Here is an 18361-nt window from a genome sequence, read left to right on the forward strand (position 1 = left end):
CAAGCACAAAAAGGAGTGTACGCAAACGATAAACAACAAGCGTTCTACCCGCGAAAAATAAGGTTAGCAGATCGATCTTCCAGGGCGGGCCACAATATAATATATTCCCGGGTCAACACACCAGCAACACTAGCGACGATAGCCTTAATGTCAATCCCTTTCCCACCAGGGGGGAGAGATGGGAGGGGGCATCTCTTATGTACGTCCTCGTACAAACTGGGAAGACAAGGCTGTGTGTAACGTAGTATCCGTGGGTTTTGCTGTTGGTAATACACATACATATGTACCAGCCTGGTCCATAGTGTGTCACGAAGGGAATTGCCTACTCCAAAAAGGAGTTGAAAAAAGCCATGGTTGAAGACATGCACCTGGGTTTGAACAGTCGCTGTCTGAATCGAGGAAGCGGGTCGTGTATCTGTCGGCCTTATCCCTTATCCCGGGCTTGGGGACATGAGGTTCTAGGTACGGCCCATTTTCTCGGGACTCCTGTGTGCCGTATTTAGCGAGAAGGCGCATTCCAGGATCCTAGGATGCCCTGCACCAAGCAGAAGAAAGGGTCTTCTTAACGCGTGAGTAACATCTGGTAAAACAAAAAGAGGGGGAAAGAGCATTCTACCAATCAGAAAACGCGGGCTGAGGACAAAAGTGCACATTTGTAGACGCCACCAACACTGTCTAAGAGCATGCAGGTTACATAAAGGAACACCAAACATAGATGAGGCTGAAAAGGCATGCAGTGGAAATCCACCCTGAATGGAAAAAAGAATTGGTTTCGGGGATGATCAATTCGAATGAGAACTGTTCCCCACTTTACCCCACGCAGTGCTAGTTGCCTACTGCAGTTGCCTAGAGGCGAGTGACGAGTGGTGAGATACACGTGACACGGGACTAACTATACCTCATCTGGAAGCAGTCCTTTCCCCTTTTGCAATTTGAACCATCAGTGACATGAAGAAGTGCACATCGTCGCATCGCAGGCAGCGGTATTCAAAATTCGAGAAGAGAGTTTGCCCCGGCAGGACCCGCATCGTCTGGCTGACATTGGGTTAAATGTTCGGCTCATATATAAATATTAAATACCATCCTAAGCACGTTGTTTCTAGGAGCACACTGTTTCTAGGAGCACACGGGGGGAATGGCTACAGGGATAGATGGAGAGAAAGTATCTGTCTCACAAAATGCGATATGACTGTCAGAATCTTAGTGTACGCCAACAAGGCATTCCCGGGTCTCGTAACAAGCGACAGTACTAGCGCTGGTTGCGCATATGCATCTCATGAATGCTCGTTTTCAGGATGCTACATTATGGTACAGTTGGGTGATCCAGTAGTTAAAATCAACTACATAGCTGATATTTCATATGGTGCTGAGTCCAAGTCTAAGTAGCCAGATACTTTATATCCTGCATACTTATAAAGTATTAGGAGAGAAAGATTTGTCTATGGTTTCTGTAGCATGCCATAGTGTCATTATCCTGCGTTTTTTTATTCAGATTGATATTGTAAGAAACCTTGACTAGTATGTAGTCTTTGGTAGTATAGTGGTTAGTATACTCGCTTGTCAACCAACTCGCGAGTGACCGGGGTTCAATTCCCCGCCAGAGAGTTCTTCACAACCTTTTTTTTTTCCCGGGTCAGAAACCGGGTTTGGACTTTTGACGATCTTGTTACATAAGCATACATACAACCCAATAGATCCTTGACTCCGACTCCAACTGCAACTGGATGTTTGAAGCTTTCAAGCGGATTATGGAGGTCAGTTTTCAATCTTACATATGGCCTCAACTAGAAAGCCCCTCTATGGATGTTTCTTTACCCTTAATTTAGCCAAAGTTCGCGGCCTCAGTACAGAATTATGTAACTGGAATTACTGAAATTATGACTAGCGCAGCGCCCATATAGGGTTATCTTCACAAGGTATAAACATTAAACACCAAAACCGAGATCTTACATTTCCAATCACGCTGTACTAAACTCACCGTTTCCAACCGCGCAGCTCTGCACTTCCCAGGTAACGTCTGGCCGAATGGTTCCTGATGTTGCATATCATGTTCCCCACAATACTCTACATACATGTACCTTCTTCACCTTTACAATTAATACACCCTTCTGCACCTGACACAACGCATCTCTCAGCACCTCCATCCTCACCAGCAACGCCTCTTCCGCTCTACCCAAAACCACCGCCCTAGCCTCCAGGCCCCCGAGGCCTCGACGCAGCTTCTCGTCACGCCGTGCCCAGGTTTCGAAATCACCGCTGGCGTTGAATTGGGTGTTGTTCAGAGTGATGCGGTAGGCGTACTCCTCTATTCCCCGCTGCGTGGAGAGGTAGGTGGTGATCCTACTGCTTGCGTCTATATGTGCCTGGAGTCGGTGGATGCAGTACCGCAGGTAGGCGTAGTAGGGGAGGTTGCGTATCCGTGCCATTGGGAAATGTTTGCTAATTATCGGAGGTGCGCAAGGGGTGGGGAGTTGTTTTATATATGCGGAGATTATACGTACTTGATAGCGGTGGAACCTAGCTTTAGAGGACGAGTTTCAAGGGAGAGGGCCTAGCACATGAAAGTGTACTGCGTAAGTGCTGGAGCTAGAAGTAGCTTTTTGAAATCATTTTGAAGATTAGGATGAACAGCACTCAAGTGCACATGTTTCTGGGTCATACGCAATCACTCGGTTCCGGTGATGCTTGGCGGAGAGATACTGTATTCAGTGCCGCTTGGACTTAAGAGCCCGCGAGGTTCTGAACAAGCTTGGTGCTACCAGTCGTATTGTCGATATGGAAACGAGCCCTAGTAGGCGCACGAAGTAGTTCATGTTTGGAGTGCAGAGAATAATAATGCAGACTTCTTAAAAAGGCTTTTATCGGTCTTTCTGAGAAGGTCGTAGAGTTTAACGTTTACCTCTAGATATCTCCTAACACATCTCCAATCCCCTAATATATAAAAGGTCATGACGAAAATAAATTTCGCAAATGGCGGGTGATGATTGGCCTACGACCCAATCCTACACACAGGATCCCTATATAGGACGTTAAGGGTGTACTGGAATATACCGGAAGAGGCCTTCAATGGAGTGGTTGTTCTGTTTTCTCTGCCCGGGAAAGTACTTCCAAAGGCAAAACGCCCCAGGCCGGAGTGGCAGGAAAAAGAGGAACGTAAAGCTTTATTTGATTCACCAAACTGGTTTGAATTGGTAGTATAGATATAAATTCAGGGAGAGTATTATATAATTATGAATTGATTCCGGTATACACGAGAGAACCTCTAGTCCAAACATAATATTTCCACTACATTTATCGGTACAAATTAGCTACCTCTGATGGATACGTAGAATTGGGACATGCTATAAGTATGTAATTATGTAACATCTTATCTAATGTAAATACTTACATGATACAGCTACCCTCCAAAATTCTTCATGATTCCAATTTCGGAGTCCATATGTAACAACCGGCGGGCCATCAAAAAACCCCCAAGAGAAGGCTTTCCCCATGATCACCAATGAATGGCGCTCGGAATCAATGAAGAATAAGATTAACGACCTACCTTTTTTTATATATAGAGTCACGAACTATATTATATTTTTCGTTGTTTTGAATTTCAACGTTCAACGTTATGGGTGCGCCACACTAGTACTGAGCACTCACGTTAAAACTAAATCACGAACACTTGATCATCCCCCGGCCCCCAAAACGTCCGGAGATTCATTTCTGGAATGCCTTAAGTATGAGCCTGAAATTTGTGTACGTACTCAGTGACCAAATATAAGAAAAAATACAATAATCGTAATAAACAAGACATGAACTTTGTGTATACGGAAACGAAAATGTTAAACAAGTAAATATATAACTACTCAAGATATCTTAACCTCCCAACACATCAGGGAATCAGTCCCCGGCCGCGATTTCGGTGGCGGGATTGGGGTCTCCACGTGCACAACCAAGAACCCCGATTTCCCGAGGGGAACTCCCATACACCTCTCCCTCACCTTCACTCTGGCCGCCAACACCCGCTCCATAATCGATCAGCAGCTGTATGATCACTTCCGTGTGTTCTTCATAACACTCGGGTATGGCAGCCGCCGCCAGTAGCGTATTTTTGTGCCACCCGGCATGGGCATTGACATCCGCCCCTCTCTCTAGCAAAGCTTTACGGTGCTTGATCTCCCAAGTCTCACTGCCAACCCCAGCGCATTCATCGGGTGTCCATCGTATTGGCCCTCAGCATTCACATCCGCTCCTCTATCTATAAGCAACAGCACCAATTCATCACTCCACATTCCCACCGCCTCGACCAAAAGATACGGATCATTCACATCTGCCCCTCTATCTAGCAACAGCTCCACGATTTCGTGATTGCCATCGAAGAAGAGTGTGGCCACCGAGAGAGCAGCCCCATATTTTCCACCCTGAGCATTCACATTCACCCCACTGCCTGACAATAGACGTACTACTTCTTTATGATTGGCTGCTATGGCCGCCCGTAGAGCATCCCCGTACTCCCCTCCCTGTGCATTTACGTCCGCGCCTCTATCCAGAAGGAATTGGCACACTTCCTTATTAGGTGCGTAGTAAATCGGTACTTCTCCATTAATGCCCAATTCATTAATGTGACATATTTTATCGTCCAACAGTCATCTAACGGCTTCGCATGAACCTTTCCTAACAGCACAATGGATTGCGTATTGGTCATCGGGATAGTACGATATATCGTGGTTCTTCTCAAGGTATATTGAAACAAGGGGGAGGTCAAAGATGAGTGCAAGAAGAACTGGGGAGAATTGTGTATGGGGGTCGCGTTCGAATATATAGTGGCAGTTGAATTCGGTGTTTCGGTTAAAAGTTTTAAGGGTGAAAAAGAGAGATGATTTAAAGAAGTTATGTATTGTTGTCATTAGTTCGTTGTTAATATAGGGCAAAGTACGGGTGTGCTGGTCCCAGTAGTTATAGGCATAACGGCAAAGGCCAGGATAAGCGCGACTCGGGTCTTTATGAACCCAACAAAACATGATAAATACCATGCATAGCTGCGAAATCTCGGCATTCGCAACGTCGGGTTTGATATTAAGGATAGATAACGTGGAGCAGTCGTCAATTGAATCGTTTAGGATGTACTCTTGCACAGAAAAGTGGACAAATCGTATCGTTTGGCGCCAAGAAATATAGGACCCGTACTCTAGATTTGTACTGTCAAGCATAACTAAATTACTACAAGCATCCAAGATAAGCTCCACTGGAGGGATTTTAGACGTCAACATCTTAACATCTTCTATGTTGGCTTCCATAGCAACCGCATCACGAAGCGCTTCCAGCGTGAGTGGTCTTTTGGCATAGGCTATCCACATAAGCACCCTCCTTACTAGCTCACGCCGTGGCTTCTTCTTCTTGCTGATAGACAAAATAATTCTCTTGTACGTCTCTGTCATATCCTCGGGCAAGCTTCCTATGTCTTGCCTGATACCATCATCAGATACCTGAGAGAATATATGTTGTAACTGGAAGTCTACCCAAAGGAACCTAGAGCGGCCAGTTAGCCTGATAATCAAACGAATTTTGGATCATACATACATTTCCCCTGCCCGTGCTACAAGTTGGTTGACTACCTCATCTTTAAGCGATGCATCCTCCGATCTCAAATTTTTTAATTGAGACGTGACATATGATTTGATATCTGCATCAACTTTCTTTGTCTCGATCTTTATGAGCGGGAAGTTTTCAAAACCACGTTTGATATCCGGTTCTTCCCGGCTAGTGATGAAAAGCTTGATATTCACACGTACAGAGCCAGATGAGGGCGCAACGATTGACCGGAAAATGTCAAAAAGGTCACTTTTTTGATCTTCCGTACATTCGTCGAGGGCGTCGAGAACCAAAAACACTTGTTTGAAAGAACTCGAGATTTGGATGAAAGAATTTTGTAACTCCGTGTTCCCCGGGTTGCTAGCATTATCGTAGAGTTGCTCTATATCCGCCGGAAATTCGCTCATCCTTCGTGCTAGCTGTTTAATAGCAGCCTTCATGTATTCTGTACTCTTCTGTGGTTCTTTGTAATTGCAATAGATGAATGATATGGCGTTATCACTCGATAATCTGTATTTTGCGGAGAGCTTTTCCACAACTAACGAGCTAAATCCGTGCAAGTCAGCTCCTCGTTTAATCGAAGTATCGGTAATGATCTTACGCTAACACAGTCTTTCCTGTGCCGGCTATATACATTGAAATTGGTTAGTAAGTGGAGATAATTGGAGGCTGCACTACTCAATCACTTCAATTCGGACTGGCCAGGGTTACTGACGGACACCATGACACCACAGAAGTCTTGATTCAGGCGAGCCTTCCCACTCCGCGAAACGCGGATCTTCAATAAGCCATTGGCCGGTGTTCTCGAAGCGCTTTTTGAAATGTCTTTGGTGTGTTTGCTCGTAATCAATTGATGACAACCATTCCAACGCCTTACGACGTTTCTCAACTTTGGCCCAACAGTCAACAAGGTTTTCCTTCGGATCGGAGCAAAATTCAATTAGAAATCAAAATATCGGTCTTGCCTTTATCTGCTTGGGCCTTTTTGTCGAGCGTTTCAAGCCTCCCAACTAAGTCTTCCGCTCCTGCCGACCTGACTACAATGAGTGTGCGTTCCAGGAATCTATCCTCTATCGGTTTGAATCTCGATTCAAAAGGCTCCCAGGTAACCCTTAGAAAGAGTGTGAACGATTATAGGTCTAGTTTAATAAATTAGCAATGTGGCAGCCTATAGGACGCTTTGCGAGTTTCAGGTACTAACATGAAGATCTCCCTTCCTTGTTCGTGAAAACCTTTTTGACAGCTACAAAAAACCCCAGTAAGTCACAATATGCTGCTGCTAATGCCTGATAAAGGTCAGCGCCGGCTTTTAAGTATAATACTAGGTGTATAAGCAGAGATCTTGCCTTTTGAACATCCACTGACTTCTGGAATACCTTCGAGCCGTATTTAGACAAATAATCCAGGTGTCCCCCAATTCGCTCTATCATCTTTGTAAGGCTTTCAAAGAACTCGATATAGCCCAATACAAGCTATCGGAAAATAATATTCATTATCTTCTATTTTACTCTTCTCTTTCTTTTTCTTTCGCAAAATTGGGCAACGTCTTCAAAGCTTACCAATAATACACAGCGAAGGCCGCCAACGACAAGAGAGAAAATCTCAGGATTATGTTGAATACAAATTGCGACAGAATCAACAAATTTGCAGACGCAGCGCAGTATCTTCTCAACGCGGGCGCTAAACAACTTGGACGGATCTGCTCGCTCTATTGGCTGTAATTCGTCCATAACATTCACAGCAGACCGAAAAGCATCTTTATCGTGATCAGATAATCCAGCGGCGCACGCTTCGATTGTAGCTCTGAGTGTAGGATCAGTATCGAGGCTGACGTTATTCGGTATTCCCGTAGATGTCGCTACTGGTACGGAGACCGATCCGGGAGCCAAGGTATTTGCTGATTTCTTCCTGCGTAAGAAATCGGGGATAACCCTGAGTCCGTCATTGATTCTAGAAAGATGATTCTTTCCTTTATTTGAGGACGTTGTGGTGTCTTCGATACGATACTGTAGAAGAACGATGATATGGTTAATTCTCTCGGAGCGGGGTTCTATACATAGAGCCGAGATGACCCACTCAGCATTTTGTGATCGACATGATCCTGTCAGCGCACAACATGTTTTTTTGCATGTGGGTGAAGTCATTTCATTTTTTTTTTTTTTGCATGGGGTTATGTCGTAGTATATACCCTAACCCTTATCGGCCTCGTATATACCTATGGATCATGCATGTCATCTATTAACTAATTCAGGAAAGATAAACAGATAGGTGGGGTAGCCTTGGTGATTGCCTACGTACAAATCCTTTTCTTCTTTTATTGGAATCCAAGTTATCTTTCAAAGGGCGGGGAATCTATATATATATATACTTATGGAGGAGCTTGTCTGATATATTGGGATGTAGCTAGCTAGTACATGTATGTAGGTCTATATCCCAACCGGTGCCATAAACTACATGTGCATGGTATACTCATACATGAGGGCTTAAGCATTACATACATCATGTCGTTTACTGATACATAAAAGGTCGATTGCAAGCTCTAGTGTGGACAAATTCAAAAGGCTCATTTAAGCAAAATGATTCCCCACATTAATATAACTATACTATTAACCACTGATATGAGGCCAATATCTGTCCCATACCGGTGTTTGATAAAACATCGCAGAAAGTCGACGCAAGTGTAAAAAGCTCTCCACCGTTATGAAAATACTCAACAGAACATAAAGAGAAACCAGAAACCATGATATATAAATATTCATCCACCTCCATAAAGACGTATTTACCCTACTCTCTTTAATGAGCCTAGCCCACATATGGCCCAAAAGATCATGATCATAGAAGCGGGTTTCCCACAGAGCACGAAGATACTGTTTTTCCCAGTCCGTCAAAAGGAAAATAGCAGTAAGAAAAAGAGATCCGAGACAGATGCCCATGCAGGATATGATCCAAAGTAGCCATTCCAGTTTGGTGGGGAATGGGACATTCCACGCAGCCAGATGAAAGCCTCCACCAGAAATGAGGAATATCCCCACGACAAGTTTGTCCAAAAGATTCCTAGGTATGGATGTATCAGGATTGTTCGAAGAGGTGCTGATCCGCGAAGTATTGTTGGTGCTCAGTGAGCTAGTTGAGGTATCTTTGCAATTGAGGAAGGTATATGTCGGATTCCGAGTAGATGGAGCCACACGATAAATATCGATGGATGCGGACTCATTCGAATGACTTGCGACGCCGCCCATCCTTATTTCGTTCTCCACTACTGGCTTATGTATAAGGCTCTTATTAGTCGAACGCCCGACCACCCAGCCCTGCTCACTGTTCCTCAAAACGTTATTCGAAATTGCCAGCTTTGCTTGAGTGTCGTTGCCAAAGAGAAATTCCGATATATCGTAGATGACCCTTAACATCAAAACCAGCAGGCCTGACCGTGACTTTTCAGTAATCTCGTATCCACTCTGAGAGTAGTACACATTTTCCCTCCTTACAAGCTCAGGTTGCTTAAGCTGCTGTCGTTGCTCGGCTGACAATGGTCGAGGCACCGCTCCGGTCTTCAACCCAATCTCCATGGGCTCGTTGACATCCAAAGGCTTATGCCACCAGAAGAAATATGAAACAGCAGCGCAGAGGACTTGGTTGGCGACATGAATCTCTAGCAGGGTAATTGGCAGCCCAGCAACGACACGTGTGATGCACTGAAATATCAACCAACCCGCCTGGACCAGCGTCACAAGCTTTGCAACGCTACTGGCCTTGCCTTTATCGTTGATGAATCTTCTGTCGAAAGAAGACTGGTCGATCATGCCGGCCTGCACGTAAGTGACAAAGCCGTATGGTGTCAGCACCGGTATGTATTCGTCTTCCTCTCCCTCTCCCTTTGGCAATGTGAATCCACCCATCAAGAGGAAGAATCCGCCCTCAATACCCATGTGGTCATATTGATTTTTAACATTAATTTCGAACCTCTCAAGCCAGAATTTGTGAAGTCTCTTTGCTTCACGCCATTGTCCGAATGCACAGAGCATTATGCCATGCGGGAATAGCATTGCAAATGACATCCACAGAAGCTTATATTTGAGACGACCAATGGAGGTGGAACCGGGGGGAAGTATATTGGGGTGAACAGAAGTCCAGGTGCAGAGAGCAAAAGTGAAGACACAACTCCAGAGAATGGTGATTGTCCCCCGACCTGGTGGGTCCTTCTCGTAACTGATATCGATGCCGATATCTTGCAATGGCGCGGCAAAACATAAGGCGAAGAAGATCGATGAGGCAACGGCGAGAGAGAAATCAACTGAAATCATTATTGCGGAAGTTTGGTCCCTGAAAATATAATAGGTTAGTCTCAGATCGTTAAAATCACGAAAGAATGAAAACTCACGTATGCCAAAAATTAGTAATTGGCCTTCAGGTTATATTTGCGCTGGGGGGTAGATGTATCACTCTATACAGGTTATATGGCTTAGTCGAAGTTATATATATGTCATACAAAGTCAAAAAGATAAGACAATAAGTCCAGTCTTTGCGATATGGGAGTCTTGTATTCACTTACCTATAAAATAGGTCAAATACGAGATGTCTTGTATACGTACGATCTGAAGTCTAGGATCTATCGATCTCGCGGTGTGCAAGATCGAGTAAAGGTAATAGCAAGCTGCATTAATATAGTAGAAGCAGTGACGGTGCCACCCCTCCCCCATGAGCCTGTTTTGCTATACTCTAGTTGATGCGGAAATATCATGCAGTGATAACTGACTTTGAGAAGATGAGTCCTAAATCCTGACAAAACTAAAGAATTTGAACTTAATTTCGTCACTCGGAGACTGGATTTATCGACTCGTGACATTATAAGCATCTGTTTTTCCCTATTTCCCAAGCACTTGGCTCTACGGTAAAAGTCAGTTCGAAAAAAAAATAGTATCCTAATAACTCTAAAAATGATTTGAAGGCAGAGCAGTCATTATGTATATGGTATTCCCAGGCGATTGGGCTAGGCATGGTGATCGGCACCCGGTGGAGCCGTCAGCTAGTAATAATATTCAACCAATCTCCTCATGAGAGGAGAAATCCTCTTGAAAGTTTCCAGACTTTTAAAACACTATATTCACATTTTCCGATTCGCTGGGTATAGAAACAGTTGAAAATTTGGGGCCATATATAGTGGCTTTGGCAAATAAGGCTACAATTTTGGAGGCACACAGAAAGGTGTTACGTGTAGTTATAGCCCTCTTACTAATCTCGGAGGGACACATAACCTGTCGTTAAGCAACAGGGTTAGAATTAAACCACAGATTATTAGCTTCCTCAGTTCCAAAACGACAACATTATGATACTCAGTCCGTCAATGCCTATATCACAGACCTACCAATCAAGGAACAGACTGCCTCCCGGAACGGACGGAGCAAAGCAAACATCTAGGGGCAGTCCTTAGGGATCTAATCGAAACCTCCAGAATTAGAGGTATTCCAGCACAAATCAGATCAAATCTGTCCACATTCATTACATGTACCACTTTGTGAAGGAACAAAACGGACGTTACAGCTACATGTACAGTACCGCTGCACATTAAAACACCTCCCCGAACAAACTCGGAGACACGCGGACCCCAGTTTTAACTCCCAACTATCTACAACATTAGTTTTGATAAGTGGAAAACGGACGGTGGGCAAAGAGATTCCAAAGATAATGAACGATATACACCATTCCCTTTGATATCAATTTTTCCTGGATGTTCAACTGTCTGAGAGCTTTCACGAGGTGAGTTTAGTGTGTGGCTTCAATGGCAATGGCAGCGTTACCTTACAGGTCAATTTTCTTTCTAATGATTATACACATTTTTGGAAATCCATAGTTTCCCTAGGTGGACTATGTGCAGCCGAATCCACAGAAGTCTTCAACGGACCGATCCGTGCGAGGTACCAAGAAAGCTTCTCTACAGAGCGTGTACCACATCGCACGTGGCGGGTGCTCAAGTCCCAGATCTTAAGCCTGCATGCACAAAAATATATATTACGGAAGCATCCCCAACGCGGCGCACATATTAAAAACCTGATCCAACTCACATGCTCGCCACTGCACAAAGATGTTAACAATCGCCTGACGATCTCAATCCTTTTCTGTTTAGGGCATGGCCGAGCACCCGCAAACTTAGATTACGACCCTGTGCTCCACTTGTGCAACGTTTGGTCAGGTCATCGGACGGAAGTTATGATTGTTGTGCGACCCCACTTGCGCTCGATCACTCACACTGCTGATCTAAGGCCGAGATGTGGTTAGATATCCGCGACTCTGACTGATTATGGTCCTCAAGGCTATCCATCGATTCAGAATTTATTCCATTCACATGCCTATTTCAGGCAAAGAGATTCACTTACGGTAAGAGATCGATAAAGTGTGGTCGGCCCGGAAACGGGCGACATATACAATATTTGAGGTTTAAATACTGTTTGGGCGGGGGGCTACAAGTGTCTGTGGCGTTCATATATGGAAAGCGACGAAGAGATGAAATTCATTTGCTATATGGGTCTATCACCAAACAGAATCACGACATAAAGATATTATAATCGCAAACTCTTTTCTGAAACGATGTTCGCTGGAGGAAAGCAAATTCTCGCGCCCAAGCATGCGGGACCTATCACACGCGCTAGATCTAAGACATCAAGTACGTAGTAACTTTTATTTGTTGCAAAGCAGAGCAATTACTAACAGATGGGCTTGGTGTGTGCGTGTCTAGGACTGGTTTTTGTTCAACTGACTTGAGATCACGCCATTTATTCTTTTTTTTTTTTTTTTTTTATTTTCCCCTGCGCCAAGTTTTCAATTTGGTATTCGCATATCCCGATAAATAGCCCTATTACCTCTGCTCTAGCGTAGTTTGAATCCATAAGGACAGAGCTAACGAAAGCATAGCTACCACAGGACGAATAATACCACTGACTCACACACCACTATAGCTAGCAGCCCTGAGCTTTATTACAGCCACGCGTCTTCCACCCACGAGAACAGGGCAGACTCTTTACAAATCGATCATCGCGAGTCTGCGAAATAAACTTTTGAAGCAAGCACAAATCACCGTTTGCCGTTGAAATCTACACTTCCGATCGCCCATTGAGCCGGGAGGTGTATTCGATCTCATGCGACGCAAGCATATGACAGAAAGTGGATACAGACAAGTGTGTGTGTGGAAGGGGACTGCATCACGTAGCATGCACCTTGATGTTTTGTTTTATGGGCGATGTCCAGCGGAAGCTAACATCACCCCATTCAGCGTGGGTCATGTGGCGTCACTCGGGATCTTCTTCATAGACCATCACTCGGTATTTTGGTTGCTCCGCTATGGGGTGCTGGGGGGTGAGATTTTTTTTTTGTTTAATTCATCTGGGGGGGTGAGAGGCTCTGCAGTAGTGGATAAGAACGCGCCAATACATTACAACTAACACAGCAAGGTCAAGAATACAAACAACACGCGTACACACAGGCCGGCACATGCTCTCGGTAAAGCCAGAGCATGGCAAAAGGCCTCGCACACATATCCTCAACCAACAACACTCTCCACAGAAGAAAACACCAGGAACAACAGTCTCGACCCCGCGCCGCGCCCCGCAGGCCAATCTAGCACGATTTAGCCTTCGCGCAACTGTCCACATGTCCAGGGCAGCAGACCAGCTCACGAAAACCCCTTCCACAAATACTTACTCACCGGGTAGGAGCTACGGCAGACGAACAGAGACAGCAGCACAACCGTACTCTTTGCTTCTAGCTTCCGGCACCCGTCCATGCTGAGCGAATACATGCAATCCAACTACCGACCGTTCTCCAACCGGATTGGAGGTAATAGTCCGGGTAACAACCCTCCAGTCAGGTAAACGAAGCCTTCTTCGCAGCACCGGCCGCGGCTTCACAGAATCTCTCAACGCAAGCAAACCGCCTAGACTCCGGAACATCGGCTCAGTTATCTACAGCCGGACAAGGACACTCTCTTTCATCTGTCTGCCTGCTGGACTAGATCTATAGAGTCCGCTTAATTGCTGTACACATGTGCAGGGCGCCCGGTGGGTCCCGGGGGAAGCATATCGTTCGTTGTGCGCCGGCAGGCAGACGGGAGGAAAATATATAGGTAATCTACTTCAACGTCCCGGTGGCTGAAGACCGCCGGGTGCATACAGCTGCACATGCATAATCCGCGACCGACCGACAGAGGACCGCGGGGTGCGACAGGGCGAGTCTAAGAGCCTACACTCGCACATATCAGATCTAGGGTATCGGTGTACCTTCACCATGCACACGCACACCCGCTAGCAGGAGCTCGATGCATTCCGCAATCAAACTATCTCTAGCCGACCATCTACTACTTCACCGCACACCAGTCCTGCAAGCACATCTACCCCCACCTTGGAATGGGGTTCACATATCATCACTCGGTCTTGGCAATAATTACCCGATCATTGACACTGCTGATAATAGCAACGATAACCCTATTTTCCTGCGCGTACATACTAAATTTCCGCGCTTTTATGTGATAAAGATCGATTCTGAAGGATATCGTTCCCGAGGGCTCTGATCGCGGTATGCATCTCTGCCCGGCAGTCGGAGCCCCGGGGATTGGTTGTTATCATGCAATCAAGAGCTCCTCGGAAAATATCAGGACGAGGTATTGAAGTGGAGGGAGCGCGTCACTGTACTGCCCCCTATCTTTTCCGGCGCGTGGAAAGAGATATATCTGAATATATTGGGAATGAGCGGCCTTATATAAAGTGAGGAAACCGAAACGAACATTAGAAGATAAGACATGAGAGATTAAAAGAAGAAAACCCTGCGACGTCTGCTTTGCATGATCTGATTGAAAACGGAAATGGAAATGAGATAGACAAAAGGAAGAAAGAGAGTGCAATGGAAATAAAGAAGGAAAGAGAAAGAGAGAATGGAAAATAAACCATTCGCATATCGACTGACTGCACTGATATATATCCAAAGAAATACTCCCTGTTCATCTCCAAAAATGACCAATGAAAAGAATTCACCCCCAAACCAAAGTGTAACACGCAAGAAAACAAAGGCTCGCAGAAGCCTGAAAGAAATCATGTAAAAAGACATAAAGAATGTCGTTTTTAGGGAAAGAGGGGGGGGGGGGGTCTTCTCGGAAATCTGTTCGGGGGAATCCTAAGAACCGAGGAACTGGCTATTATCGTTTTAATTCTCGTCATTGCCGACGGGTATAATTGCGTGTGGGGATGTGGTTAGGTCAACCACATTGTCAATAGAGTCCTCCTCAATCTCCATGATCTGGCTAGGGAGTTTTGCTCCGTTGTTGCGTAGGAGAGACTCTATATCCTGTTTAGACTCGTTGATTGTGGTTTGTAAGGCACTCTCATGGCAGCCACCTTGGGCATTGACATCGGCTCCATTCTCGATTAGGAACTTCACAAGCCCCAGTGTACCATAGACCGCTGCGGCTTGTAAGGAATTACCATACTCGCCACCTTGGGCATTGACATCGGCTCCACTATCGATCAGGAACTTCACAATATTCAGGTTACCATTGCGCGTTGCGGCGGCTTGTAAGGCATTGCCATACTTCCTATCTAGCTGAGCGTTGAGATCGGCTCCGCTTTCTATACAAAGTCTGACCTCGTCCTCATATTCGAAAAGTATTGCGGCGAGGAGACAGTTCTCAGAGAGATTTGGGATATCCTTGAAAACGTTATTTGGGGTCGTATCTCTAGCGAGCTGAAAGAGGTTTTTATAGTAAACAATATAAACCTGAGGCTTTATAGAGTTTTTAAATTCCGACCAGCGCCCCGGGTCATAAAAGTCGATCAACCTCTCTAATATAGGGCTCCAGAGAAAACCCCGCATAGCGTTGACGTAGCAGCTATCCCGTAAATCACCAGCTTTTGAGTGGGTTACCCAGAAGTCTCTTGAGTAGTTGAAAAGAGGTGTACTGTGACCTATCCAAGCGCGAGCATAAGGGGACAACCGCCTCTCAAGAGGATACTCAATATCGGTAAATGACAGAAAGGATACGCAAGTCACGGCCAAACGTGTTTGACTGATGGACCCTCCAATGCGGAGTGGATGATCCGTGCTCAGAAAAAAATCTTTCACAGACTGATGAATGACTTGAACAGTTCCTGAGCGTACTTCCAATAGTCCTCCAGAATATTTCCGTATTCGGTCCTCTGTATCCGAAAGCCCTTGTACCTTGTCAGAACTCTCGAGATTTTTAATTGAAGAAACCTTATGTATGCTGATTGCAAGCGCATATCGCAAATCATCACATGACAACGGTCGCTTTGCCAGAATAACCCAACGAAACACCTCTACTGCCTCCGTGCGTTCATTGTCCGATAGCCCTTTCATCTTTTCGTTATAGAGTTCTGTGAGCTCATCAGGAACAGAGTCTAGTTTCTCTTGAAGTTCGGAAAGAGAGGCTCCAAAGACTATTTTCTCCAGCATATCAATGACCAGCTTAGCCCAGAGAAATACACCATCTGAGCGACTGATAAGCTTTCCTTTCAAGTACTCCTGGTGTGATGTTTGAAGAAACCTCACTCGAGTGTTGATATAAGATCTCAAGTCATTATGGTTAAAGTCTTGGAGGGTGATTGATCGAATGGTTTCCCCCGCAGCTTTATTTATGCTTATTAGCCAGGGTTCTGGACGGCTCGTGACGAACAGCTTCAATCTTCCACCTGTACAGGCCCTTGCAAGTTCCATCAAATGTATTGTCATAGGTCGCTTCGACTCTTCTTCACACTCATCCATCGATAAATATGTAAATGGCCGTAGCGGAGGGATCGGTAACAAAGATCTTAATATCTTGGACATTGAAGACAGTTGCCATTGTATCTTTTCACCACCAATAACTCTTTCCTTAAGCTTTTTGTACTCGGGAAGAATGTCTGAACAGTGTGGGGGTTTCAAAGAGTATTTGGTGGATAATGGTTTGAAGAAACCCTCGCGAGGATTTTTCGAGAATTCCTCCTCGATTGTGGAAGACGAAACTGGCGATCGTTGGCTTGGGAGTGGATTTATTACCTTTGTATTGGATGAACCCATCGAGGACATACTTGATGAAGGTCGATTTGCCACTTCCGGGTTTACCGAGTACCCAGAATACCCCAGAACTCTCTGCATCCCACCCAAGGAACGTTTTGTCTTCCCAGATCCATTCAAAAGTGGAAGCCTCCGCCTCATCAACATCCCCTTGACGACTCTCCATCTTTTCAAAGCTTAAGGTTTGAAGGCACCCTGTTATGTAGGGAGGACTTAGTTAGAGATTCCTTACAAGTGCCAAGCTTATATCATTGGAAACTACCTTTCATTTCGTCGTCGAGTACTTTAGATAATATCTCTTCCTCTTCGGTCTTTTTTACTTCTACAGTCACGAAAAAGTTATTTTTAGGTCTCCGAACTATCAAGATCAGAATTTTTGAAGCTGGGCTGCGGAAAACAGTGCATTTCGGATGAAGAGCTGACCCAGGCTTTATCAACTAGGGTAACCCTTCAAGCGCAGTTCAACTTTTTCCTCATTGATAGCTTCCAAATGTCTGGTTGAAATTCATGGGATCTTGTTAAAAACCTTCTAAAACACGCTCGACCATTCTGTCAAGCTCTACCTTCACCAACTTATAGTCATTATCCTGCTCAGACTCAAACTTGTTCATGCCGACATGATCGACGTCAAGAGGAATTCCTGTTTCGCCCGGTATGGTGGCGGAACCCTCATCTACGGCCTTAACGATAAGAATACGGTTAGATCGTGAAGTGGTTTTGGCTGTGATCTGCTTACCTGTAGTAACGGTATATTCCATATTTTCGTCATTTTCGTCTCCCAAAAGCTTACTATCTTATTCTCATGCCGGTATCCCTCGAGAAAACTATTATTAAGTTCTCTCAGCTCTTTTGCTCCAGGTTTAAGAGATTCAAGAATCTCAGTACTCGATCCAAGCCAATATGTTCCATGAGATAATAATTTTCCCATGGTTGTTAGTCGCGATCCATCGTGGGGGACACCCAGGAATATAATGCCACAAATGACATTTTCGAAACTTTTATATCGGCGATCTTTTATATGCTTCCTGCCGGCAATTACCAACGCCTAAAGCGGGTTCAAAAGTTCTCCACACCAGGAATATTGTGAGTGTGGGTGTACCTTTTTGATAATTATCCCCCCAAAGCTATGCCCAATAAAGATAATTGGTCGATCTTCAAACCCCTTATGATTACACACCTTAGTAAGCACCTTCAATGAAGAACACAATGAATCGTAGGAAATGATTCTTGAGCTCCAGAAACATCTTTTCTATATATAATATAGGTATGCCAAGTATAGGATTGGATTTATATTAGGCTCTGGATAATTCACCAAGTGCTCGGGGAAGGGGCGGTACTTATACACAATGGGATAGGTGTTCTAGTACAGGTGGGCATACCTTGCGTACGAGATTCAAATTGTCAAGTAGCTCCTTCCCACAATGCTCTATTGACTTGACAGATGAATCTCGATCCCATTTTGAATTGTGATTGAACGCCATAATGCGGGCATTGGGGAGGCTGTTTGGCAGCAGGTCTCTCAACCACATGACTCCGGAATCATGGGTCCAAGCCCAATCCGGATTCGATCCTAGTCCATGAACAGCCACGATACTACCATTTATCAGTCTTATGCCATAATTCGAGACGCGGAGTAACTCACTCCACATGGATCGTTTCTGTGTTGTTCTTGGCCCTAGGATCCGGATGGAGAACTACGATTCCAGCTTTGGGTTTCGGCCCGTTTTTCAGA

General features: G+C 45.0%; 3 protein-coding genes across 3 annotated transcripts; all 3 read right to left on the minus strand.

The window, feature by feature from the left end:
- Positions 1-2045: 2045 nt before the first annotated feature.
- LAJ45_01015 (uncharacterized protein) lies at positions 2046-2426 on the minus strand (the record flags this gene model as incomplete). Its single annotated transcript, XM_046110614.1, has 1 exon — positions 2046-2426. The coding sequence occupies one exon, from the start codon at positions 2424-2426 to the stop codon at positions 2046-2048; it is 381 nt and encodes a 126-aa protein (XP_045975792.1).
- Positions 2427-14763: 12337 nt separating this feature from the next.
- On the minus strand, positions 14764-17398 carry LAJ45_01017 (uncharacterized protein; the record flags this gene model as incomplete). The annotated part of the gene is made up of 5 exons (XM_046110615.1): positions 14764-16475; positions 16612-16824; positions 16892-16951; positions 17156-17309; positions 17366-17398. The coding sequence occupies 5 exons, from the start codon at positions 17396-17398 to the stop codon at positions 14764-14766; spliced, it is 2172 nt and encodes a 723-aa protein (XP_045975793.1).
- Positions 17399-17429: 31 nt separating this feature from the next.
- LAJ45_01018 (uncharacterized protein) lies at positions 17430-18278 on the minus strand (the record flags this gene model as incomplete). The annotated part of the gene is made up of 3 exons (XM_046110616.1): positions 17430-17453; positions 17729-17791; positions 18009-18278. The coding sequence occupies 3 exons, from the start codon at positions 18276-18278 to the stop codon at positions 17430-17432; spliced, it is 357 nt and encodes a 118-aa protein (XP_045975794.1).
- Positions 18279-18361: the final 83 nt, after the last annotated feature.

The sequence above is a fragment of the Morchella importuna genome (genome assembly GCF_003444635.1).
Source record: "Morchella importuna strain M04M26 chromosome Unknown Morimp01GS002, whole genome shotgun sequence".
NCBI classification, from domain to species: domain Eukaryota; kingdom Fungi; phylum Ascomycota; class Pezizomycetes; order Pezizales; family Morchellaceae; genus Morchella; species Morchella importuna.